Source organism: Fundulus heteroclitus, chromosome 5, assembly GCF_011125445.2.
Source record: "Fundulus heteroclitus isolate FHET01 chromosome 5, MU-UCD_Fhet_4.1, whole genome shotgun sequence".
Taxonomy (NCBI): Eukaryota; Metazoa; Chordata; class Actinopteri; order Cyprinodontiformes; family Fundulidae; genus Fundulus; species Fundulus heteroclitus.
The window spans coordinates 26,199,720-26,225,322 of NC_046365.1; the positions used below are offsets into that span (position 1 = coordinate 26,199,720).

General features: G+C 39.8%; 2 protein-coding genes across 6 annotated transcripts in view; one reads left to right on the top strand and one right to left on the bottom strand.

The window, feature by feature from the left end:
* The first annotated feature begins 1,901 nt into the window (after window positions 1-1,901).
* Window positions 1,902-14,121, top strand: LOC105929295 (phospholipid phosphatase 3). Its single transcript, XM_012867013.3, has 6 exons — window positions 1,902-2,259; window positions 8,948-9,105; window positions 9,205-9,491; window positions 10,886-10,943; window positions 13,111-13,287; window positions 13,377-14,121. The coding sequence occupies exons 1-6, from the start codon at window positions 2,058-2,060 to the stop codon at window positions 13,473-13,475; spliced, it is 981 nt and encodes a 326-aa protein (XP_012722467.2). The 5' UTR covers window positions 1,902-2,057; the 3' UTR covers window positions 13,476-14,121.
* A 1,855-nt stretch (window positions 14,122-15,976) lies between these two features.
* The window catches only part of LOC105929283 (adhesion G protein-coupled receptor L1), a 58,800-nt gene continuing 49,173 nt past the window's right edge, over window positions 15,977-25,603 (bottom strand). For 3 of the 5 annotated variants that reach the window (XM_036137307.1, XM_012866995.3, XM_021318747.2), the window contains 6 exons: window positions 25,384-25,552; window positions 25,144-25,293; window positions 24,958-25,054; window positions 24,758-24,868; window positions 23,014-23,037; window positions 15,977-21,823 (listed from right to left, as the gene is read on the bottom strand). In XM_036137307.1, coding sequence (XP_035993200.1) covers window positions 19,824-21,823; window positions 23,014-23,037; window positions 24,758-24,868; window positions 24,958-25,054; window positions 25,144-25,293; window positions 25,384-25,552 — 2,551 coding nt within the window. In that variant the 3' untranslated portion in view covers window positions 15,977-19,823. The remainder of the gene's footprint in view (window positions 21,824-23,013; window positions 23,038-24,757; window positions 24,869-24,957; window positions 25,055-25,143; window positions 25,294-25,383; window positions 25,553-25,603) is intronic. The other 2 variants (XM_036137306.1, XM_036137308.1) reach the window with 2 other exon arrangements.

Here is a 25,603-nt window from a genome sequence, read left to right on the forward strand (position 1 = left end):
CAGTGGCAAGACTTGAAAACTGATTCCCCCAGATGCTCTCCGTCCAGTCTGACTGAGCTTGAAATATTCTGTAAAGAGGAAAGAGCAAAACTTTCCACCTAGACATGCAAAGCTGGTAGAGACATACCCAAACTTGTTGTAGGTGTAATTGTAGACAGCACATCAATGCTTGTTGAGTAAGGGACTGCACAGCTGCAGTCCTGTCATAATGCCAGTGCTGAATCCCATTCACCACTGAAAGCACCGATGAGCGGTACATGAGAGCAGTTCAGTTTAGGTGAGCCACCCTGATGTTATCCATGACTGGCATCTGGCCACACCTTTGAGAACTTGCTGCAGGTACCCCTGTGGGCTAAATGCTCTGACTTGGGACAGTCTGATTTGGAAGGTGGGGCATCTTACGTCGATTAGTGAAATCCCATTAAGGCTTCAGGAGGGGGATACCTTTTTATTGTAACTTGTGGCCAAAGAGGCATTAAATAAATTAACTGATAAAATGCAGATAATTCACATAAGAATTAACAACTCTTGTTGTCGATTAACTGCAAACTACAGTTTGCTGAAACACACGGCTTGTTTGTGATATGCAAACTATTTTGATTATCAAGTACATTAAATTATCCAATAAAGAAAAACTAAGTGAACAGACAAATTATTTTCAATTGATGATTTTGTTTAAGTGAAAAAACATGGTCTTTTCAAATCATCATCATCATCATCATGAAACTCCTTGTCTCTTTACTGGTGTTATTTTGGCTATTGTCTGATGTTGAGACAAAAAAGCAAAAACAGATGGGATTCGTAAGAGGGGCAGGTACTCTTTCATTGCACTGTACAAGCCATGTCCAAAGTGTGGTCCTGGGTCTGTTTGTCGCACTTGAAAGGATTTTGCTTAGTCCCTAAGCCTAAATTCAAGAATGGTCCAAATCTGGACTTCCAGGAAAGGTAGATGGATAATTTTATAGGGGGAGATTTTAACTGAAACTTTTAAATCTTCTTAAAATGGAAAATGTTGTTAGGCACAAAGTCTTTTATTGGGCATGTTTTTTCCCCCTCTTATTTTGCCTTTATTTCAAGTTAATGGAAAGTGGTACCATCAACTGAAATAAAGACCTGGGGCACTCATTATGCTGCGAAAATATAACAACTTTTTCCAAGAAGAGTCACACCCTAATTCATTCTGGAAACGAAAAAAAAAAATAAAATACACAATCCTTTTAGGAAAAATTTTGGAAGATGTGTGCACTTTTAAAAAAAAGAATTTACAGATCCCTTTTCTACAAAAATCTTAATACTTTGTTCCTTCACTGACATATTACATGTTTGATTTATTGCTGTAGAACTATATATATATATATATATATATATATATATATATATATATATATATATATATATATATATATATATATATATATATATATAAATATATATATATATATATATATATATATATAAACTCAGTTTATTTTGTGTATTCTTAAAAGCCAATACTTAAATTATGCTAATCGGGCCCATATGGCCAAAGGTTTGGACATCCCAGGTGTAGCGAATACCAAATATTCTTAGTTTATGATAATGATTTATAAGTTAGTTGGATGATTAAAATGAAGGTGAAAGGCCATGGTGATGGAGAAATCTACCAGCTCTCACCCAGACCAACGTCACTATGACAAATCTCTGATGCATTTGTCCCTTATTCCTCCTGATTGATAAGTGGGGTTCTCTCTAAACATTCCCCGTACCAGGAAAAGTGAGAAGGGTAAAGATCTTATCCCGGTTTGTTTCGCAAACAATCCCATATCTTTATGGTGAATCAGCAGCAACAAGTCGGGGCAGGCCTGACAGACAGTGATGAATGAATGTGTGTAAAAACACATAAAAGTCTGACTCTGCATCGACGCGTCAATACGTTGCTTCTAGGAGCGTTTAAAACGCACGGCCACCCTCTTGGTTTTACGCATGAGAGTTTCCCGCTGCTACAGGAAGGTTGTTGCTGCCAGCAAGAGTTTTTTCCCCCTACATTCTGAGCTTCAACCCAGTCAGACAGTCGCGTCATGCTGGATACGTTTGGGACACAGAGCGCCGCTGTGACCGCACCGAGTGCGGAGCTCCAGCTCAGTCTGCCGGACAAGAAGGTCAGCCTGACACCGGCGGGGATGGGGCTGAACAGCGGGAAGAAACTCCTGGAGAAAACTGGACCTGCACTTTCCAAAAGGAGACTTCTGGTCGGATTAGATCTCCTCTGTCTCTTTCTCGGTAAGTGTCGCTCCTAAACTGGCAGCGCTGAATGCAAACCGGGATTATATAATCACGCACTTTATTAAACACTACAAAAGAAAACATATTCGGCAACGTTTTTATAACCTGTGATTAATTTATCACGTAATTTCGTACAAATATAACATACGTTATTAGACAATTCAGAGTTTTATAGAAGTTATTTGCAAAAGTCTTCGTGCATAGATTTAAGTGGACATCATGTAAAAAGCAACTGGTTGATTTAAAAAAACAAGAAACAAAAAAAAAGAATATAGATAAAACAAAAGATAAGAAGTGGCCAATAAAACAATACATGGAAACATGACATTTTAACTTTGTTATTGCAGTTAAAGCCCTTATAATGATGTTTTTGGAATCAAGAAAATGTCCCACAGTAAGAGATGAACATTACTGGAGGCAAACATTTGGTATTTAAATTAGAGGTTGAAGGAAGACTAATTTATTAATCCACCTTGTGTTTCTATTATCTAATTTTAATTATTAATATTTGTTCACTTTGTATTAATTAAAGTATAATATCACTGGCATCACTGTGGAATAATCGCTTGGTTTTGCGTTATTTCTGTTAAAAGTGTTGAAATGGTATTAATTTCTTCCCCTTTTTAAACCTCACTCGTGCCAACTTCAGTTCTGCTTAATTTCCATCACTTCCCTTTTTTGTTTACATAACTGAAGGCACCCAGCAGCTGAAAGTGTGATGATCGGTGTGTTGAACGGTCAGAACATGGCAGCTAAAGTGACTCCAGTTTAGGTTTGCAAGTAGGCACCGGCTTGAAATATGCCTATGTCACGTTTGTTGACATCGGACCAAAGCGCAGACAAGATCTCGGGAGTTGCGTGTTGAATGGTGCAGAAGATGAAAAAACAAGGCTTACAAGAAAAACAGGAATACAGGAACATGGTGAAAATGAGTAGAACAAGGTTGATAGACGGAGGACCCAACAATGAATATGATAGAGCTGGCTGAACTTATAGGGGAGGAGACCGAAGGAGCAGCAGGTGGTGTAGATTACACCGGTGAGATGAAAAATAGGGTAATTAAACATAAAGGAAAGAAGCTGGCTGGAGCAGAGGGATGACATAATTTAACAGCGAACATGAAAATGACCAGACACGAGGGAAATACCTAACTAAACTAAGAATGAGCAGGCAGGAAATACAGATCTAACACATCTACTGAAATCATAAAGAACAGAAGCTAACAAAACACAAGAACCACATCTGACAGATACAATAATGCACTTTTAACAGAAACACGGAACAGAAACTAAACTAATGGCAAAAGCAGGGATTTAAGAAGAAACAATGCTAAAAGTGTGAAATATAAACAGGCTCCAGGATCCTCAGGGAGCTACAATAAGTAATCAAACCCATGGGGATCCTGACAGCCTAGGTCAAACCAACTAAATAGTGCTTACTTTTACAAGAAACAGTGATGTTTTAAGTTCATGATATGGGGTGTCACAAGAGCTTGGTGTCACAAGAGCTTGTTACACACTTGTTTATTGCTCACCTTTATTAAGGTACAAGCAGTGTATAAAGCAGCAGATAGCATGATTATTCACTGGCCAAAATTAGTGCAACTGATACGCTGTTTGTCGATATTAACCAGGTAGAATTGTGTCTTTTTTTTAAATTGGCCTTTATTTATATAGGTTAAAGATGCATTTAAGTCCCAACCTCTGTTAAAGAGGTGCCCTGGCCAAGAAAGGCAGCCACACTCGTCACAGTGGACAAAATAGATAGCCAACGATAACAAAAACCAACTTAAAAGTGCAAGCAATTTGACAGTCATGCTCTGGTCTGTCTGTCTGCCTGCTACCACAATCCTCCTGTACTGCGGTATTTACCGATCATCAGATGAACCGGTGAACCACGTTCTGTGGCGGTGCAGTCAAGCTCATCTCCTTCACCTAATCCTCTTTCCTTATGTACTGGGCTCCAGCAGCCAGACAGTGCCAGATTATTGAAAGCATTGTACCAGTGGATGTCTGACCTCAACCATGTCTTACCTGTCTTGCCAAGTCCCTGTCGGGCATTTACTCTGCTTTCTGTTGTTCTGGACACAACCTGGACTTTTCTCACGACCACAAACCTTGCCTAGCCCTACAGATCTGTCTGCCTGTCTCTGTCCTCCTGTCCATCACCCAAGTGTGTCCTACGGAACGGATTCAGCAACACAAGTGCAGGAGTTATTCATACGCTTGCAATATACAATTTTAAAATGGTAACAATTAAAGATTTAAAACACAGACACTGTCGGTTTCCTAAGAGAGCGGAAAGCTTTCAGTGAAAAGCAAACTGACTAAATGTACAGTACAGTATAATGATCAATGGCCACAATTCTTATTGTTAAAATATGGGAGGTGGTCGCTGGATCAAATTGCAGATAGGAACTCATGAGCTGCGTGGTGAGTTGAAAAGATTTCATTAAGTGAAACAGATGAACTTACATGGGCACAGGGAAGGGAAAACACGGAGCATGAACAGGTAACGAACCAGTGCTAGCATAACAGAGGAACCAGCAATGGAGGGGGATGACCAGGCAGTTTGTATACACGGGGAGAGTGAGGAGGCATGAAGAGCAGGTGTAAGCAATCAGATGAGAAAATGAATGACAACTGAGAACAATGAGGGTAGAGAGCTGAGGGAGAATACTAGATAGGAGTACACAGGGAGGAAAAAACGGAAGAGATCTAACAGAAAAAAAATGTATTACAGAATAAACTAAGAACAGAGTCCACTAACCAAACTACAAAAGTGAAACTTTTTACTTTGTTACTTTTCACTTTGTTTCACTTTTTACAAAAGTGAAACAAACTCTTAAGGATAACAAACCACAAAAACTGCAATCCAGGAAATTAAAACCAGTCCAAATGTTTGTAAAAGAAATTGAAATCACAAATACACGGAGAACATGACAATTTCTACATTTAAGAAGTGTTTAATCTATAGTTATGCTTTAATTGAAAATCTAAATAATAATATATAGTGTCAATGTAATGTCCAACATCTTACATAATATTTACACATTTGTTGTATTCTAGCAGCATTAGCAATAGGTATTGTTTTTTGCTGTACATAAAAGCGGTTCAATTATTTTATGCATTTTTTTGTTTGAAATGTTTGGGTAAGTGTTTGGAGATTTGTATGCTAGACAATGACTATTAAAAGGGCATTTAGCTTAGACTGCTCGAGAAAAAAGTCATCATTTAGATGGGGACCCTTCTTTCCCTCTTTTGCCTCACTGAGTGCTCTGTACCAGCTGGTCTGTGCATTGCCTGGGGATTTCGGCACTTTCCATGACAACACCCTGTTTCTCAGGGTAGAGGAAAGTCTGGGGGGAATTTGGTTTAAATAATAAAAAAAAAAAAAATTATAAATCACGAGGACTGCATTTTTGCACATGTACATGCGTGCATGACCTCCATTTGCTGATCTATCCCCTGATGAGAAATAAGGGCTTATTACGTACTATGGTTGAATGGAAACAGCTGCATAAAGAAGTGGTTCATATTAACAACAGACTGAGTATGTTCTGAAGAAAGGGAGCCCTGTGAGAAGTCTCTGTATCTCCTCTTTTATCTCTCCACTCCCCGTTTTGTTCTGTGTGCGCAGGCATGCAAAACAGCAACGGAGAAAGAGTCAGAGAGGGTAGGACGTCCAGAGACAAGCAGAGACAGTGTGATGCTGGTTCTGGCTCTGCTCCGCTGCTCCATTTACTCTTTGTTTTGTTGGGCAGAGTTGAACTGGAGTCACAAACAGCCCCCCCCCCCCCTCCTCAACAACAACAAAAACGTTCACACACATGCGCAGTGGGAACTGGGTCTCTGTTGGAGCTCTGCCTTACTGCACTCCTTTCTTTCCACTCACTGGATTCAGCTTGTGTTCGTTCAGGGAATAGAAGAGCTCTGCTGCTCCTCCTTGGAGTCTCTTGCATCCCAGTGGAAGAGTGTTGTGACCTCCAGATTCCTGATTGGTGTTTTTCTGTAACTATATTACATGACCCTTTCTCCTTTCTTAAATCCCCTATGCTGCAGTGCAGGCATGGTTTGATGTTATTGCGTTTAGCAACAGACGAAGATATTTTACACGCTTCTCAAGGAATAATCAAAGACAAAGGTTTTGCATACCTAAATCTGTTTAGCTTATCTTTCAATTTTGGTAGTTTATTTCTTCATAGTCTGTTAGATTTGGCTTGCATGCAGACTGATACCAACCAAATATAAAATATATTTAACATATAAATTGCCATCTTTTATATATATATATATATATATATATATATATATATATATATATATATATATATATATATATATAGAGTTCTACAGCAATAAATCAAACATGTAATATATCAGTGAAGGAACAAAGGATTAAGATATATTACATTTATAGGTTTCACATGCTTGCATGCAGAAAATATGAATGAAGGGATGAATGGAAATATGAATGAAAGAAACATTAATGCAAATAATGGGTAAACTGTTTTAGATCAGTGTTGTGTCCACATATGGTCAGGAAACATTCAAAGAATATACTCTATTCGCTAACTTAAGGCATTTGAATGCTCCAAGCCGGCTGCAAAAACATATTTTGTTCCTATTTTTTTTAAGGAAGTCTACAAATCAGTGATAAAGATGAAAAATTCAGAAGTCAAAAGATGTCATTATAGTGCGGACAATTTGAAAGGATCAAAAACACAACAATACCTTAATGTTTGGTCCTGTTTGTCCTTAAAAATACGAGTAAATTGGCAAAGGTGATGGGGAAAAATTACAGCACTAAACAATGTATAACTTTAAATGAAGTCTGTAACAAAGAAGAAATGGATCCTTCATGTTGTTTTTCTGTATACCACACTTTCTGCTTATTTTTCTCAAAGAGTACATGAATTATGAGTAGAAAAGCAACCAAAATCCAAATAGAAACTTTAAAAATTCCCAAAATGCTTGAAGCCTTTTTAATAAGAACATGCACATTTTCTGTATTAAGACTTAATGAGAAATATCTCTACTAATAGTGTTTAAAAAAAAAAAATAGGTTTAGTGGAGTGGTTAATAGCCCACATAAGTAAGTTCACTATAATTATTCCAGGATAGAAAAACTGAAATTAGTTCTGATCGGAGAGTTGAGCCCCCAACTAGTCAGAGCAGGGCCAAAGCTGATTTCTGGCATCATAAAGAAACTCAAAAATTCAAATTTTGGCTCAAGCAAGTTCTATTTTCAAAAACACAAACACAGCTGTCTCTTTTGCATCAGATAGTTATTTGCCTGATACATCTGTGCCTCTTTACTTTCAATGAAAGATGTAAAAAAAAAATTTAGTGGCCCCTTTTATTCATGGCATGGTTCAGTTTAAATGACTCAAATTCAGAACGGAAAGTAGAATTAAGAGTTTGATGATAAAGAAAACTTAAAAGAATGTGTTGGCACAGGAAGCACAAACTGGAAGAAACCGAACAAGGCTGTACAGCAGAGGAGCCAGCAAAGAAACAATGACAACCAAGCAATTTAAAAGTTCAGGGAAGAATGGAGAAAGGCAGGGCAGCACAGGTGGGGGCGCTCAGGTGAGTAATGAGCAACAGCTGGAGACAATGAGGGAAAGACCCGAGAGTGGAGTACAGGGAGAAGTGAGAGCAGAACATATTCACAGAAAGAAATCAGAACAGAATATAATCTAAAAAAGATTATACAGATGAAGAAAGAACCTAGTATACATTAAATTAATTAGAATGGCCACAATAAGAGAATATCAAACAGAGAAGGAACAGAGATAATGAAGGAAACTGAAACCATCTGACCACAATGGGCGAAAGGATGTAAACTTATATAGACAACAACAAGAAAAAAATGCTGATCCACATGAACATAAACTGAAAACCAGAACCTAACAATTTAGGATCATGACAATTTATTGTCCAACCCATTCCTCCTTGTAGACTTTCACACACTTCTATTTAAATAACTGTTGTATGCAAATGTCACCGTGGTTTCAGAGCTAATAAAAACAAAAATAAAACATTTGCATTTAATTCTGACATTTTTCAGTCTGGAACGGTTTAAAGGCGGCCTTATTGTTCCTCGGGTAATCACTTGCTTGTTTCTCCAAAAGGAGAATGTTTGGTTTGGTTTGCAGTGGTTTACTGGAGGTGAGCTACTGTCTGCTGGTTAAAAAATGAATAAAATAAATAAAAAAACAAGCAAAAAATAATATCTAACTTTAAAAAAAACAAGGCGTAGAGGAAGACCTAAGAGGGGATTTAAGGATGGAGTGAAAGAAGACATGAGGGTAGTTGGTGTGATAGAAGAAGCTGCATTAGATAGGGTTAGATGGAGACAGATGAATTGCTGTGGCGACCCCTGAAAGGGAAAACCTGAAAGAAGAAGATCCTATCCAAGAGCAAATCCCTTTTTAAAATTACAGCATTGCCGCTTTTAAACAAGGCGTACATATTTGTGCCAAGTACACCAGGCATGTTGTTATGTCAGCTGTCCAGTTCTACGTAATAGATCTGTTTTGTCAGCATTTGTTTCTGAAAATCAAAAGAGCAAGAGCAGCACATACGTTTTTTTTTTTTACAGCTACCGTTCTCTACTGAAACATATCCTGTGATTTATCTCTGGGACTAACTCCCTTTCAACCTCCTCTCTGTCCATGCAGCATCCATTCCTTTCTTTGCATGTGAGCTGAAGGCAGTGAGCCCCTACAAAAGGGGCTTCATATGTGGAGACCCCAGCATCACCTACCCTTATTTACCCAATGAAGCCATATCAGATGAGCTTCTTATCGCAGGAGGAATCATCATCACGGGCCTTGCAGTGAGTATTCAGGACCCTCCTCTCAAAATGACCCTCCTCTAATTTTTTCTGTTTTCTATAATCATTCACTTTTCCTTTTTTTATTTCTTACAACTCCAGATTGCGCTTGGGGAGTGTTACCGGGTGCGTTTCCAAAGCGTTAGCTCCAAGTCTTTTGTGAGGAACCTGTATGTCTCCTGCCTGTACAAGGAGCTGGGCTCCTTCCTGTTCGGCTGCTGCATCGGTCAGTCGCTCACCAACATGGCCAAGCTCAGCGTGGGCCGGCTGCGGCCTCACTTCCTGTCTGCGTGTGGCGTCACCTATGCATCACTCAACTGCACACCTGGAACCTACGTGGCAACAGTGACTTGTCCCAACGCTGACCCCCAATTAGAGGAAGAGGCCAGGTGAGAATCTGAACTATCCAGGTGGAGGTCAATAAAGAATAACATTATAATGCTCCTATGTTTAAGTAGTTCATCTCCAAAAGTGAAACTCGTATATCACATAAAGGCATAGTCAATAAATTAGAATAGTACCGAAAGGTTGATTTATTTCAGTAACTGTAATGAAAAACATTATAGACAGACTACTGCCTTGATTTTTGTTAATCGGGTTGTTTTCCTGCTTCCAGACAATATAAACACCACATTTAAAATTAGAATATTACATCAGACAGATAAAAATCATTTGATAGAGAAATGTTTGCTTAATCAAAAAGCATGCTTAATATCAGTCTAAAGGCTGACGAGCCTCATCTGAATGCATATTCTGATTAATCAAATAGGACTGTGGATTTATACATACAAAGAGATAGATTCAAACATCTCTTTCTGATCATTTTTAAGATTTTAAGTTGCAGCAAATAAAAGCCCAAAATTTGGTTATACAAAAAACTGTATATTACATAACACCTATTAAAAATATTACTAGTTCAGAAGTGTAATACTGTGGTAAGCACAATCATGCAAAGATTTCTGACTTGGCAGTTGCCCAGGAGACGGTCGTTGCCTCCTCAAGGAGACTAGGACATAAATCAATGGGAAGCTCGTTGGAAAAAAAACTGTGATATCAAAAGGTGGAAAAGTAAAAGACCAGCTTCAGTCTTATGAGGATTGTTCAGAGTTTGGGGGCTGATTCACAAGGCGTGGACAGCAGCAGAATCTTAACTAACCACAACACACAGATGTATCCAGGACATGGGCTACAACTGTTGCATTTCCTGTGTTAAGCTTCTCCTGATCCACGCACCAAAGTTTACGTTTCTTAGCTGGTATAAGGAGGAAACAGACTGGACTGTTGCTCAGTTGTCCAAAATCTATCAAAGATCAGCGGTTGAACAAAGCTACACGGGAACCCTTAATATCTCAGCAGAGGCACAGGCTCCATGTCATGCTGCATTGATGCAGTAATTTATGCAAAGGCATCACCAACTAAGAATTGAATGCATGTATTGTATATATGTACATGTAAATAGGACTACTTCCAAGTAATTTCCTACTGCTTTTTATGTAATATTCTTATTTCTTAGAGAGGAGATTTAGGATTTTCATTAGCAACAAGACAACATCTCAAAACTTACCTGAAATAAACACTTTAGATATACATTTCCTTATGTGAGTAATTTATCTACATAATAAGGGTTTCAGTTCTTAAATTGAATTATGGAATCTAGTTAACTTGTTGATGATATCACAATTTTATTGAGATTTATCTGTAAAAGGAGATAATGTGTTTTTGAATACTCCATATGATGTGCTTCAGTTATTTATAAACCTGAATACTTTTTCTGTTTTTGTAGGAAGTCCTTCTTCTCTGGCCATGCTTCTTTTGCCATGTACACGCTGCTCTACTTAGCGGTGAGTTTCAATGTCCTCCATAAATAATTGATATAAATATATTTTTATTAATAAAGTGGACACAAATCAATGAAAGAAATTAATAAATATGACTGTGGTCATTAAAAATGAATAAAAAAATCTATGCTGCATGTGTAATCTTATAAATACTGTAGATGTGGAAATCAATCATTGATTTAAATGTGGATATATTAAGATTAATTATTTGACATTCCTGCTAACAGGCACATTATCAATTTAAATAGTCAGTTTTATGTATGATATTCAGTGTGGGGGCTAACATGTCTACAGACAAAGTGATTGGTATAAGTTGAGTTATTGTGCAGCTTCAACAATCAGATAACAGGGTTTATTTGACAAGCACTAGTGACATTTTAAATAATACAATGATGGACTCTTGGGAAAATGTAATAAAATTGAATAAAAAGTAAACTTATAAGTTAAGATTTTAACATGCAATTAACTCAGGTTTTAATTAATGATTTCCACATTTACTTAATTGTGCATTTAAATCACAGAGCCCTTTAAATAATTCTAGTTAAATTTCAGCATTTCTTTGATTTATTGTGTGCAATTTTACTTAAATCATCAAGTAAATACATTTCTTAATCAATCCATTCATTTTATAGTCAAAGTTTATGCACTAATTTCTTTCACACACAAACACAAAAAAAGCACGGTCATTGAACAAAGCTATTTGTATGTGTAATTTCCAGTTACAATCACCGTGTTCATGTCCTATAGAAGTTTTCTGAGACGCCCAATTTATTGTCAGCCCAGTTAGCAGCAAAAAGTGAAAGAATGAGAAAGGAGAGGGACCGAAGGATACGAGGCAAACAAAGGCTGCTTTGTTTTGCTGTGGGAGGAGTGTTACCATTGCCCCGCAGCTCTGCTGTTATGTGAAAAAGTGTGTGTACGTGTTTGTGTGTGTGGGTGAGTGTCTCTGCATGCTTACACGTTAAAAATGTGGTGCCCTCATACAAGCATCTTAAATTGGTAGATCAAATTGAATTTGCTGGTTTAAACGCTCCTAATCAAGTTTGTTGTTTTATAGCAAAACTATTGATAAGAAAATACACCGACATTTAACAAGACTAAATTCAAGTTCATCTGTTTAATACATTTTACAGAAAGAAAAGAAAGCAAATTAAGCATTGTGAAGATGTTTGGAATCCCCAAAATCTTTAAGCTTTGAATTAAGATTAAGGCTATCATGTTTCTAGTAATTGTAAGAATTTGCGAAGTGATGCACTGGAAACCCATAAAGCCTAATTAACACATCTCACTGTCTACTCTATTGTCCTTTTGACCATGAAGCAAGTGGGATGTAAATATCGGCATCTTTACTAGAGTTTGCCTGGACTCAACCCTGACTAGGTGCTCTCGCAGTGACGATAACATCTAGGTGTCAAAAAGGGGATGACAAACATTTAAAAGTCAGAGTCAGATGACAAGCAAAAAAAGTTGCTAATCTGTCAGTCAATACACTTTATTGATGTATCAGGTCAAGTAAAGGTGCTTTATAGAGACAAGACTAAGGAGAACACAGTAAATACACTAAAAACATATTAATTCAATTGTTTTACTTAGCAAAAAACAGAGCAAATAATCTGACAGATTTACCCAGGATTATTTCTTTAACATCTGAACAATGAGCCTTGGAAAATAAATCTTTAAAAATATTTTAGGGAGTTTTATTTAACGGGAAACCTGTTTTCTAATGCGATAGAAAGAAAACATATAGAATCACTCAAAGTTTGAAGGGGGGGGGAGGGGACGATATATGATTTTGGATTGAAAACAAAACAAAAGTGTTCACGTGTCTAATCTGTTTCAGAGAAAAGAGCTCTGATTGTCTTTGCTGTACTTCTGATTCACTTCAGTAAAAGCACGTCGCTGTTTTAATACCTCAGAAAATATAGTCAAGATTTTGAGAAACTATGTAATTTATTTGCTTTTTCATCACCACAATCAATCAATCAATCAATCAATCAATCAATCAATCAATCAATCAATCAATCAATCAATCAAATTAGTCAACTGCAATTTGCATTACAATCGAAAATTCAGTTCCAGTACCTGAGGCTCCATAAAGAAACATCAAATTAATGAATTATGTCTCTTTAATGTGCGGCAGTGCATTTAAAAAAAACTTTGCGGTTTCTAGTTTTACCTGCAGGCCCGGCTGACGTGGCGAGGGGCTCGGCTGCTGAGGCCTCTGCTGCAGTTCTTCCTGGTCCTCCTGGCGGTCTACACGGGTCTGACCCGCATCTCGGACTACAGGCACCACCCGTCCGACGTGCTAACAGGATACATACAGGGAGCACTCACTGCTTACTGGGTGGTCAGTACACCTCACCTTTTCTATTTGGTTCATCAGAGCATGTCTACATGTCAGAGTCTCAAGTTGTGTTTGTGTTTTACCCCCACCAGGCCTTCTACGTCTCACCAATGTTTAAACGCTTTACCTCAGACCTGTCTGCAGCTCAGACACCGGATAGCCCCCTGTCTCCCCTCCATACTGTCTGCTAAAACCCGGGCAGCCCTGAAGATCTGCAGAATGTTTGGCAATTTCCTCTGAAATCAAGAGACATACCTCGGAGAGCAGAAACGACTGTCTGAGACAATCTCTGCAGCTCATAAGCAAGAAGAATAACACACGATTGAGAGGAAGGAAGGGAGAGAGACTAAAAACTGTCTGTTATGGAAACAGCCGAGCACTCTACCTTTTTGTCCTTGTGACTGAGCGCACTCCACTTACCTGTGAGACTGAAAGCAGAAACCACCATAACAATGCACCACTTGTGTATATATAAATATTTTTTAAAAGCACAAACGATAACGTCAAAGCACTTTTCACTCACCTGTTAGTTGTATTATCACTCAGCAATGAATAGAATGTAATATATATTTTTTATAAACATGAAGCATTCTGTATTATTTAACAGTTTTTTAATAATATTTTTCGAATGTAAGCACTCATTTTCTTTATGTGTTATGTCAAAGGTTGTTGTAAGATTCATCCTTCTATGTGTATTTGTTGTGCCATAGTGAAGAAAATGACTACCTGGCTTCCTAACAGAATGTAGCGCACAGAAAGTCATTAAATGTCATTATTGTTGTACGTATGTTTCAGTCTGACAGCCAGTGTTGTTAGAAATAAAATATTTTATAAATATTTTTGTGTTGTTTTTTTGAGACCTAATTATTTTTGCTCCTCTTCTTCGCTGAGACTTTGTGCTCAGCCATACCAACTTTATTTATAAGCACTTTAAAAGCAGCACAACTGACACCAAAGGGTTGGACAGACATTATATACAAGCATTAAAAAAACACAAATAAAAGAAGACACAGAAAACATGTTATTCATCAGCTCAAACAAATAAAATAGACTGTGTCAAGCTGGGTCAAACCCCAGTGAAAAAAAGATAAATGTCCAGGCCATATTTAAAAACACACGGAGAAGAGGCCTGTATGATGCGCATTGGGCGCGAAGCCACAGCCTTGGAGCTGCCACAGAAAAAGCTCTGTCCCCTCTGAGCTTCCGCTGCATCCTCTGTACATCCAGGAGAAGCTAGTTCGCTGACCTGAGTGGACAGGAGGAGCAACATAATTGTAAAAGCTCAGCAAGGTAACCTCCTCCCTAATCCTAACCCTGAACCCTAACCCTAACCCCATTTTAAGATTTAAAAAAAAATCTTAAACTGAACAGGCAGCCAATGCAGTGAACTAACACATGAGTTATGTGCAGTCTCCTGTACCAGTTAAAAGACATACGGCTGCATTCTGCACCAGCTGGAGGTGCGACAGGGATGTTGAGACACCATAGTAAAGAGAGTTACAATAATCAAGGCGTATTGTGATAAATGCAGGTATTAAAGACCATCTTTAACTTTAGCCAGTTGTCTCAGTTGATTAAAACTGGATTTCACCACTGAACTGATCTGCCTGTCAAGATTAAAATCACTTTCCATTTTCACCCCAAGGTTAGTGACAGTAGGTTTTATGCACTGAGCAAGAGGGCCATACTCTACAGAGAATGACCCCATGGACACTTTGGGGTTATAAAGGCAAAGCCTCTGTCTTTCTGTAGTTAAATTAAAAGAAGTTGCCAGTCATCAAAGCTTTTACTTGTCAAATAAATCTAGCACTCATCCCCATAAAAATGAAAGGCACATTTGTGCGTCCTAAAACTGGAGCCAAAGGAAGCAGAAACATAAAAATCAGAGGTCCCAGAACGGAGCCCTGTGGGATCCCACAGGAAAGAGAAACAGCGGAAGACTAAGGGACTTGAACGTTAATTTATATTTTCATAGCTGCAAAATTTATTTATTTAACATCCTTCTCAAACTAAGACCTCTTACCGCAGGCTCACGTTGTATAAGGTGCAGATATGGATGCAGGGCTGCAAGGAACCCAAATAATTAAATATCAATTTATCCACTCACATCAGCTACGTGCGGTTGTGGCTCCGGTTACCGAGGATGCTGCAATTTCAGAATAAAATCACAGCACTAATTTAGCTAGCTTGACTAGTGTAAACAAAACACCAACACAGAAACATGAGGAAACAGATGACCTTTTGGAGGATGAAAGAGGATATTTAGGCACACAGATAACATGCTTTTGCCCTTAAAAAATGAAAACCATTGTGTGATAATATAAGATTTTAGTTTTGTGTTGGTTTATCTGGAAGAAAGAACTATGAGCATAAAGCCATCTGTGCAGCATGTTCTTCCTGTGCATGCATGGGTTCTCTCCGGGTACTCTGACTCTCTAAAAATATGGCTGTTGGATTAAATTATCTTTTTAAGTTGTCCTTGTGTGTGTGTGTTTGTGTGTGTGTGTGTATGAGTTGCCCTGTGATGGACTGGCGACCTGTCTAGGATCTATGCCACCGTTCGCCCAATGACCACTAGAGATAGGCACCAGCCTCCCCCTGCAACCCTGCATAGATAAGTGGGTAAAGACAATGGATGGATGGACAGACATTTAGCAACAGATAAAATTGAAAACAGGATATAGAAGGAAAATAATAGTAAAAAATCTTTATTTGATCAAGAGAAGTAATACAATCTTTGTTCCTGTGTCATTAAATTCATACAATAGTCAATTTTAAATTAGGTTTTTTTGTGTTTAATCTTTCCTCTCAGCAGAACTAGCCTTACTCATCATCCCAGTATGTCATCATCTTCATCACTGGAGTCAAAAGAACAAGGTGTCGCTAATTTCACTGCCCGTTACATCAAAACATGGCTACTTCATCATATGTAACAGTGCATGATAATACAGGTGCCTGTAAAACATGATTTTTTAATATTTTTAAAATTTGCTGAGAAATTTCATGATCATATTAATACGTTAAAATAAATCCCATTAACTTGATTTGCGATCTAATACATTCTTCACTGCTGCTCTGTGTAATAAGTCCGAAATGGTCATTTTACCTTAGTTAAAAGGATTTTCATCAATATTAAATCAGTTAAAAGTTTTCAGCTATGCTGGCAATACGAATTGATAAAAAGTTTACCTTTACAACTGCTTATAAACATTTGTAAAGGTCCTTACGTTGTCCCTCAATTCTTTTGTTTTGCTTTGAATGCCCTAATTTTCAAATAGGTAATGATCAATATTTCTTCAGCTCTCAAGATTTTCACTTGATTTTTGCAACTTTTTTCATGAGTTCAATACCTAACACGTTTAAATTGATTTTCATTAGGCTACTTTATTCACAAAAATATTCAAAGATTCAAGGGCCAAACTGCTTTTGTGTCTACATTCAATTTAGCCAAGAAACAATGACAAATTGGATTATTGGGCTCTTTGTTACCAGGGTCAAAAAGTCTCAAATGTTCCCATTTCTTTATCTTTGACAAATCCCAAAGATAAGAGTTCAACACCAGCAAACTGGCAGTAGGTAAAAGATCGATTAAAAGATGATGCATCTCCTTTTCTTAAAAACAAGACTTTTAGAAACTGTTTATCTGCATTTTCCTCATTTTTCAAGGCAAACATTTTACAACGTGCTGCCATGGTAGGGTACTAGTACTGAATAGAAAATGGGTGTGAAAGAAACATTTTAACAGACTCATAGAGGGCTGAAGAAGTGAATTTTCATGAAAGCCAAAATGTGCAAAGCAAAATACAGGATGACCCAAGACTTTTGCTTTGTTTTGTAGCTGTCTCATTTGTAACGTGATCAAATGTTACAGTATGTTAATATCTTTGTCTTAAATACCACACAGTAGAGGGTGCTGGCCTGTAGACCCCTTCACCATTTCATACTTTTGTAGTTTTGGTCTTTGGTCAATCAGATGTTTTGGGAACGAAAAGCAACTGTGTGCCATTGATTGTTTAGTACATGACCATCTCTTTGTACCCGCCTCTTTGACTTCTGTCCCCAGCTTGACAATCATTGACTTACAGTCAGATTTATTTTAGTTTCAACAGTAGTCATAATCTCATATTTCATGAGCCACCTACCCCAAAACACACACAATAATATACAACATAATAAAGGCGAGATTTACCATTTTTTAATATAATTATTCATCTCTGGGATTCATCAAAATACTAATTTGATGTGAACTGGTAAAGTAAAGCTGTGTTTATAATGTGATTAATTTCTTAGTTGTAGCAGATTTCTTTTCTTGGCATCTCCATTTAGTATAAATCCAGAGTAGCTGGTCCTGAAGATGACTCTAACGGCAAGTCTGAGAAGGGCCAAGACCAAAATGAACTTTTACCATCTCAAATGTTTTAAGCAGTTTATGTACGCACAAAAAAAGTCATGTTAGCTTTGGATAGTGATGTTAGTTCTGTTCAAATCAAATTTAAATTAAAAGGAGATTGAGCATTTGGTGTGGCGGCCCCAAGTCTGTAGAATACCTGACCTCTAAATGTCTGTATAGAGTATGGAATAATTTAAAAGTCATTTAAAAAGTAATCGTTTCCCTGGACTGATCGAGTATGAGGTGCTAAGTACTATTATTTATAGCAGTAATAATTTTGTTTGCTATTTTATGACTGTTGATGTAACTGTGGAGCACTATAGTCAACTGTTGATGTAAATGTGCTATATAGATAAATCTGAAACATACAGAGAAATCGCTGCATATTTAAACAGGAAATGAAGGTCAGAGGCAGTGCACCTCTGAATGCGAAACTAATTCTGAGAACGAAATGTGTTTCTTGCCAGAGTAGCTGCCTGATATTAAAGTGAGTAGGTGAGAGAAAAAAAATCTAAAATCCTCTATTTTATTGACTGCCACACTGTTCTATCAGAAAGCATCTCTTATCAGAAATGCTTTGGACTTTCTTAAGATTGTGTTTCACAGAGAAAGATCACTGATTGCCACCTCCTACCGCCATTTCTAACGCATATAATCCTCCGCTCCTTCGTAAATAAACTCCCAATGCAAACTCAACAATGGTTGAATATATATCATCGTTTTTGCATAAACCCCGGTAATGTTTTTCAGACTGGCGATATCAGAAATCCTTTTTGGTCTTGGCTCCTTTCAGACTTCTCATCAACGTTAGCCTTTAGATTCAACTAATCTGGATTTATACAAAATCATCTACAGCGGGTGAGATATCAAGCTTTTAACAGCACCTCAATCCAGCTCCTCTGAACTATTCCTTTAACTACCAAGAAATAAACTATGACATGGTTCAATTATTGGGTTGTACATGTTTTGTTTACACATAGGTAATAATAACATGTAGGTATGAAATAAAGGTATGAATTGGCAAAGGGGGCAAATTGACCCAGAGTCCACAGTAGATGTATAAAGTAGCATTTATTAATCCACTCTAAAATGTACATAACTATATTTTCTAATTCTTTATGTTCTTTTCAGGCTTTCTAAAAAGAACACCGGCATCTTTTCCCCTTCATGAATAACAAAAGGATTTTTATCATTTCTCTGAATGCCTCCATCTGTCTTTGTGCACACAAACAGAAAAACATGAACATTTATTTCACATGTTTACTTGAACTTCAATAGCAATACAAGACAATCAGAACACTTTAGGTCGATTATGTACAAGGATCTCAGGAGGGGTTGCAGAAAAATTCTTAAGGTTTAATGCGATCTCCGGTTATTTAGTCAACGAGTCCCTCCACGGGCAGTTCGTGGTAGCTCTGGGGGAAGAAGTTTTGGTCTTGATGTGAAATGGGTCGAGTCGAAATAAGGAGGAAGAAAGAGACAGAGAGCTCCTCCAGTTGGTATTGATAAAATGCTTCAATGTGACACATTAAATATACATTAATGATTTATATACACATACCTTCTCTGACATACGCTCATATCCACATCCTTACACACACACACACATGCTCATCAAGCTATGCACACTCACTCGCATGTACGCGTCAGCGTGTCCTCCTACGGTATGTAGCCTTGCAAAGCCACTATAAAGTCATGCACGAGTTCTTTGAAAGGATTTTTTTTTTTTTGGCAACACACAAGTGTTTCTTTGACACAGTTTGCTACAAGGAGGGGCGACACCCAGCCGATGAAGCAAAACCTAGGCGACGGGGACCGATCAAGGAAAGCACCAATGAGATGGGAAGACACAACGGGGTTTCAGGAAAGACAGAAGAGGGAGCGGCAGGAGGAGAAGCAGCTATAAATGGATCACATTCATACAAAAATAACCAAACACGGTGAAGGGGGGAGTCTCGTGGTGATCAGGGGGTAGAAGCAGGGAGGAGCCATCATGTAAATGTCAGAATTGTTGAAGCAGTCCAACATTATTATTTTTCTCAAACATCCCTATTTCGATAATTTGGTTCTTAACTTGCTGAAATTATCACCATCCTCCTCATCCTCCTCCTCCTCCCTGGTATCTATACCCCAATCACCACCGCCCTAGTCACAGGCTTGTCACCCGCTGCATCTGTCCGTCGTCTCCCTCAGAGGTGGGCTCTGCTGAGTACCCTGTCTCTCCGTTTGAAGCTAATGGCGGGGGCTGGTAGAAGGTCTGCAGGTGATTTGGCCGCGGCCCCAGCGGGGGTCGCCCAAGGCTGTAGGGTAGCTCCAGAGTGGGCCGCTGGGGCTGGTGCCCACTTGTGGGGCTGACTTCTTCTAGGCCTTCAGGACTGCTGTCTGGGTACATGTGAGTCGGCGGGGAGGTGCGGGTATAAAAGCGAGGAGGGGATCCGCTGTGGCTGTAGACCTGCGGAGAGTGGCGGGAGTAGAGGTTCCCTGGTGGCGAGTTGTCTTCTCGTGGAGCGAAGATGTTTGTCGGTGGAGAGTTTCGGGAGAAGATGTTTAGCGGCGGCGAGCGGCGGTCTCTGGGGTAGATGGGGGAGGGGTTTGAATCTTGGGTGTAGATGGGGGAGGAGTCAGGGTCCAAGTCGAGGTCGGGAGTCAAAGGTAGGGTGAAGCTGTCTGAATCCTGTCGCTCGCCGTGATACCGGAGAGACCCTCTTTCTTTCCCTCTGATCCTCCCGTCAAGGCCTCCATCTTTGCTTTCAAAAGAGAAAGACTCCTCCCTGTCCAAATCTATCCCCCCTCTCCAAACGTCCAGCACTCTGTCCTTCTGTTTCTCGCTCTCTCGTTCAATCCCTGCCCTCCACCCATCTCTGTCCTTCAGAAAGAAGGATTCATCTTTCTCTCTCTCTATCTCACTTCTCCAACCATCCATCCCAAAATCTTTCTTCTGAGTGATGAAAGTCTCTCCCTGCTCTGTCTCCCCTGCTCGCCACAGCTCCAGTCGTCCGTCTCTCTTCTCCAGCATTTTAGATTCCTCCCTCCCTCTCTCAATGCCAGCCCTCCATTCGTCCATCGTGCCATCTCGCTTATGAGCGGTAAAAGACTCGTCTCTTCCCCTCTCGGTTCCTCCTCTCCAGTCCTCATTCATTCCGTCTCTTTTCAGCAGAAATGTCTCCTCCTTTTCACTGTCCTGGCCACCTCTCCATGCCTCTACAACTGCTTCTCTCTGCTTCATAAGCAGTGGCTCTTCAAGAGCCTTGTACATTGACTCTGGCTCCTGTGGCGGTGGGGGAGGCGGCGGTGGGAGGGGTCGGTCTCGGTAGCGATCCCTGTCTCGCTCCCTGTCCCTCTCCCGGTCTCTTTCTGTCCCTCCTGTCGACTCCGCTGTGCTGCGGTGGCGGGACAGAGTACCCGGGGTTCGGCTAAGGGTGGAGTAAGGCCGAGCTTGGATGTCAGGAGGCCGTGCTGGCAACCTCTCCTGGTGTCCACGCCGGCCTAGTGTACCTTGCAGCTGCGAGCGGTCTCCGTCTTTCAGCAGCTCCTGGGTATCTGAATCACCAGAGATGCGTCCGTGTGACCAGCCGTCTTGTAGGCGGGGCGTGGTGGCATGGTCTTGAACACGTGTGGTGGCTTTTGTCTCAGCGTCCTGTGTGGGCTGCCTTGCATGTGCCCAGCCCTCCTGTGCATTTTGCCGGGAGCTTGGCTGCACCGTGGCGGACCAGCCCTCTTGTGTGGGCTGCGCGTGGCGGGTTAAAGTAGCGGTGTGAGTAAGAGCCGGCCTCTCGTGGTGATGCGGCCTTGCCAGGCTCCCGTAGCGCTCCGGCGGAACAGGCATGGGAACCGATGGACGCAGGTTGCTCTGCACCAGCTCTGAGATGATCATCTTCTCCAGCGCCGCTGCATCGGACAGATTGCGACGCATACCGGCTCCGCTGTTCATATCTGCTGAGCCGTGTGGTGTGAGGAGTCCCGGTGAGATGTCATCCCCTCCAAGCCCAACTCCCCCCTCCCTCAGAAGGTCAGCGCTGCCCACTACTCCAGCTCGGGACCCGGGTGTTGTACCCAGACCGTGAAGGGTGAAGGTGTTGGGGGTGTAGCCTCCATTGAGACAAACACTGTCCAGTGCACAGGATTCCTGGCTCTGTGACCCTCCGCCCTCTGTAAGGAGAAATAAGAGAATAAAGTTAAATTAAAGACAAAACAGTTTAAGACAGAGAGGCACTTTATGAACGAACATATGAATGAATGAATCTAGATTGGAGTTCACATGTTGCTGAGGGTGAAGCTTTATCAGGGGGATTTAGGAAATACACAAGCTATTTCTCAATGAAATGTCCGCTCATGTTGCCATGTGGAGAGATGTAGGTTATGCATTTATAGTGCCTTGCAAAAGTATTCCCAATCCTTACTGTTTTACCCACTTTGCCACGTTACAGCCACAACTTTCAATCCATTTTATTTGGATTTTGCTACAGTTATATCTCCAAGTCTTTTGGGATATGTTTCAAACCATCTTAACAGACTGAGTTGTAGGCCCTCATTTTATAGCTTTTCAATAGCTCACGCAAATTAGGCTTTTTAATTTTGCCACAGATTCCTAATTGGACTTTGATTAGGACAATCCAACACATGCATTTCAAAACTATTACATTAAAGGATCTGGCTGTATATTTAGTGCTGTCATCCTACTGAAAGGTAAACCTCCACCCCAGTCTCAAGTCTTTCTCTGCTTCTGACAGCGGTCTTTGCAGTGTCACCCTAAATTTAGCTCCATCCATCCGGAAAAGCCTGACCAGCTTTTCTGACACTGCTGAATTAAACCATGCCCACACCCTAAATGCCGCCACCACTGATGCAGGTAGCTTGTTTGAAGGGCAAAAAGCTATATTTCGGAGAGCACCTACTTCCATGTCTTTGCTGTGTCCCTCACTTGGCTTCCAGAAAAGCTTGACTTTATTTAATTGATGGCTTTCTTATTTCCTCTCTTCAATTAAGGCCAGATTTGTGGAGTTCACCACTGTCCTGTTGACAGATACTCCCACCCGGGGTGTGACTCTCTGCAGGGTCTGTAAAAATGCCATACATCTCTCTGCAGCTCCCCTGCCTGTCTGGTTTGATGAGCATGCTTTGGCAGGTTTTTCAGCTGTAACATAGTGTACAGCTTCCATTCTTGCAGGACAGACTGAACGTGACAAAATGTTAAGAAGAGAAACAGATCTGAATAACTTTGCAAGGTCGCTGTATGATTTCTGCACATTAGCTTTCTGCAGCTGTTGCACTTAAAGTCCATGAATTGAAGGAGATGGTGCTCAATGATTTAGAGGAGCACAGAAGGAAAGAGGTCATACTCTGTTTGTTTCTGAAGGTTCCTACTGGTCCACATAAAGACAGAGAAACAGAAAAGGAAAGTGTGAAAAACATTTATAAAAGACAAAATATTGAAACCAAAAAAATCGCAACAAAAACGGACACATTTCTCAGACTGGAAATAAACTAAAACATTCAAAATGTTCAAGGACAGGAAAAAAAATCAAAGTTAGAAAAAAACAGCTAGTGGAAAAAGCTGTTTTGGACATTATGAACAAAAAGAAACAAGCCAACATAATTTTACTTGTGGATCCATATCCACTATTTCAAATGTATTTGTCTTAAGCATGAAATGTTTGGTTTTAAGCCATTTACAATTTCCACATTATGCTGCAATTTTATTGTTTTCAGAGCTGAGACTAAAACTGTGGGACATATTGGATTTTGCAAATGTTGCCGGTCTTTTGGAATATTTTGACACCATTTTGGAGTATTTCCAATGTAGAAAATAAACAGGTTGCTGTTACAGCTACCTGCTCTAACAGTGCCGGCCACTAACAGGGATTGTTTAATTAATACACCTTTTAAAATAAAAGCCATCACGTCTTATTGATAGTGTATCACTAAAATTATTTATTTGGATACAAAGTATTTGTCTTTATGAAGCTGTTTGGTACAGCTCTTTCAATCATTCACACCCTTTAAAATCACCTTTGCTAATCACTAATTATTATCTGCTCTGTTTTGCCCCGTCACAGATTTCTTGTTTTTCCTTTGATGGCACACCTAAATGTTTCTGATCAACAAATCTTTTTTTTAATTATCAGACAAACATAGTCTAAGTAAATACAGAATGCAATTTTCAAATGATTTAATTATAGCCTTTTCCCATAATAAATGAAACCATCGTTTAAAAAAACTGCTTTTTGTATTTTACAAAGTTATCTATGTTTGATTCTGTAAAACAGGCGTGTCAAACTGGAATACTCCATAGGCCAGAATTAAAGACAAAGTTGTGAGCCAATTTGATATTTATTGAAAAGAGTACAATTTTATATTCTTTGCTTTTAACTTCACAAGTTTAACACACAGGACCATATTTTTTCTACCTTTTTGCCACTTTTGGGAGCAGTGGCCGATGTGACTGGTGGTAGCATGAAACCGCTAATGAATGTTAGCATAGGAGGGGGCTTGTGGATCCAGACTGAATTACCAGTGCACCACTAGAGCATTCTGGGAAATGTAATGCTAGCTTCCCATATGCTGTTCACCAATTGGCCCACTTAAATAGATATTTGAATTTATCTCACAGACCGAATATATTTACACTCCAGCCCAAAATTGGCCCGCGGGCCTGAGCTTGATACATATAATCTGAAATATTTAAGGGTGACCAAAAAAGGCAAAAACAAAAGAATTGGGTAAATTAACTTGCATGGCATTGTAGTTAAGATTTAGCGGCTCTGCAGCAGAACATGAATACAACACTATTGAATCCTGACGATCCCTCATGTTATTGATTTATTTTAATATGCATTATAAATAGTGAAAAATATATTTTCCGAAATATTCCCTAAAAGAGACAAATTTCCATTTTGTCCTATGACACGTTCAAATCTGACATTGAATAAATTTGAAGTTACTCTGTTGCACACATTTATAGTAATAAAAATATTCTATGAACGATACTTAGATCTGCACCAGGTATTAGCAAGTACATAAAAGTGTCCTTTTTTTTCTGTGACATACGAGTAAAAACAGTAGATATGACTTAATGCGACGTACCGGTGGAAGTGAAGGGCTGATTGTATCCCTGCGCCAGCATGGTGTCATAAGGAGAAGCTCCAGCGTGAGTCTGCAGCATTTGGTTTGTAAGGAAATGGTTTCCCAAAGCAGCTGACGGAGAGCGAGAGGAAATACGTGTCAAACGGGTTCTTTTTTTTTTCCACAGCACACCGACAGAAAAGCGAACACCAAAACCACACCTCTGTTAAGTGTTGGAGTGTTGTTAACGTCTGCAGCGATGAAAGAGGATTCAGTCTGCCTGCGAACCGTGTCGTTCCACATCCTTCTGATGCGGCTCTGGGGCAGAAATGAGTTCAGGGTTTACGAAGTGGCCGGGGTCAATCGGAGACAAAAGCTGACGGCGGGTAAAATGCGTCGGTGCACACCTGTCTGTTTGCAGTGGCTCGTCGACTCTGGCTGCCGGTGTAGCGGTTGTTGGAGCGCAGCGCAGCGCCTTTCACCGAGTCTGGAGAGCTGGACGTGGACGTCGCGCAGCACTGAGAGAGACGCAGGCATCGGCCATAATCCTTCTGACCCTGCACCGCATTGCATAAACAGTGTGTTTAGCCACAAATAACATAAACAAAAATATAATTACATAACGGCTCCTGAATGGTGAGGCTGACCTTCCTGGCGAGCGTGCAGTGGAGGATGGTGATGAGGAGGGCCTGCGCTGTGTTGAGGGAGGAGAAGAGGTAAGCCAGCAGGAGAGACGGACCGGACAGGAACATCAGGCCCGAGGACCAGGTGACACTCAGCAGGAAGAGGAGAGTCAGAGAGCCCACCGCCCAGGCCCTGCAGGAGAAGCAGGCATTCATCACAACGTCAATGAAGTTTATTTTTTCT

What these genes read in the sequence shown, in the direction of transcription:
- LOC105929295 (XM_012867013.3), top strand. Translation starts at nt 2,058, where the DNA reads ATGCTGGATACGTTTGGGACACAGAGCGCCGCTGTGACCGCACCGAGT. An exon ending in TCATCATCACGGGCCTTGCA is followed by an intron (nt 9,106 to 9,204) that starts GTGAGTATTCAG and finishes TTACAACTCCAG; the next exon opens with ATTGCGCTTGGGGAGTGTTA. An exon ending in CACTCACTGCTTACTGGGTG is followed by an intron (nt 13,288 to 13,376) that starts GTCAGTACACCT and finishes TACCCCCACCAG; the next exon opens with GCCTTCTACGTCTCACCAAT.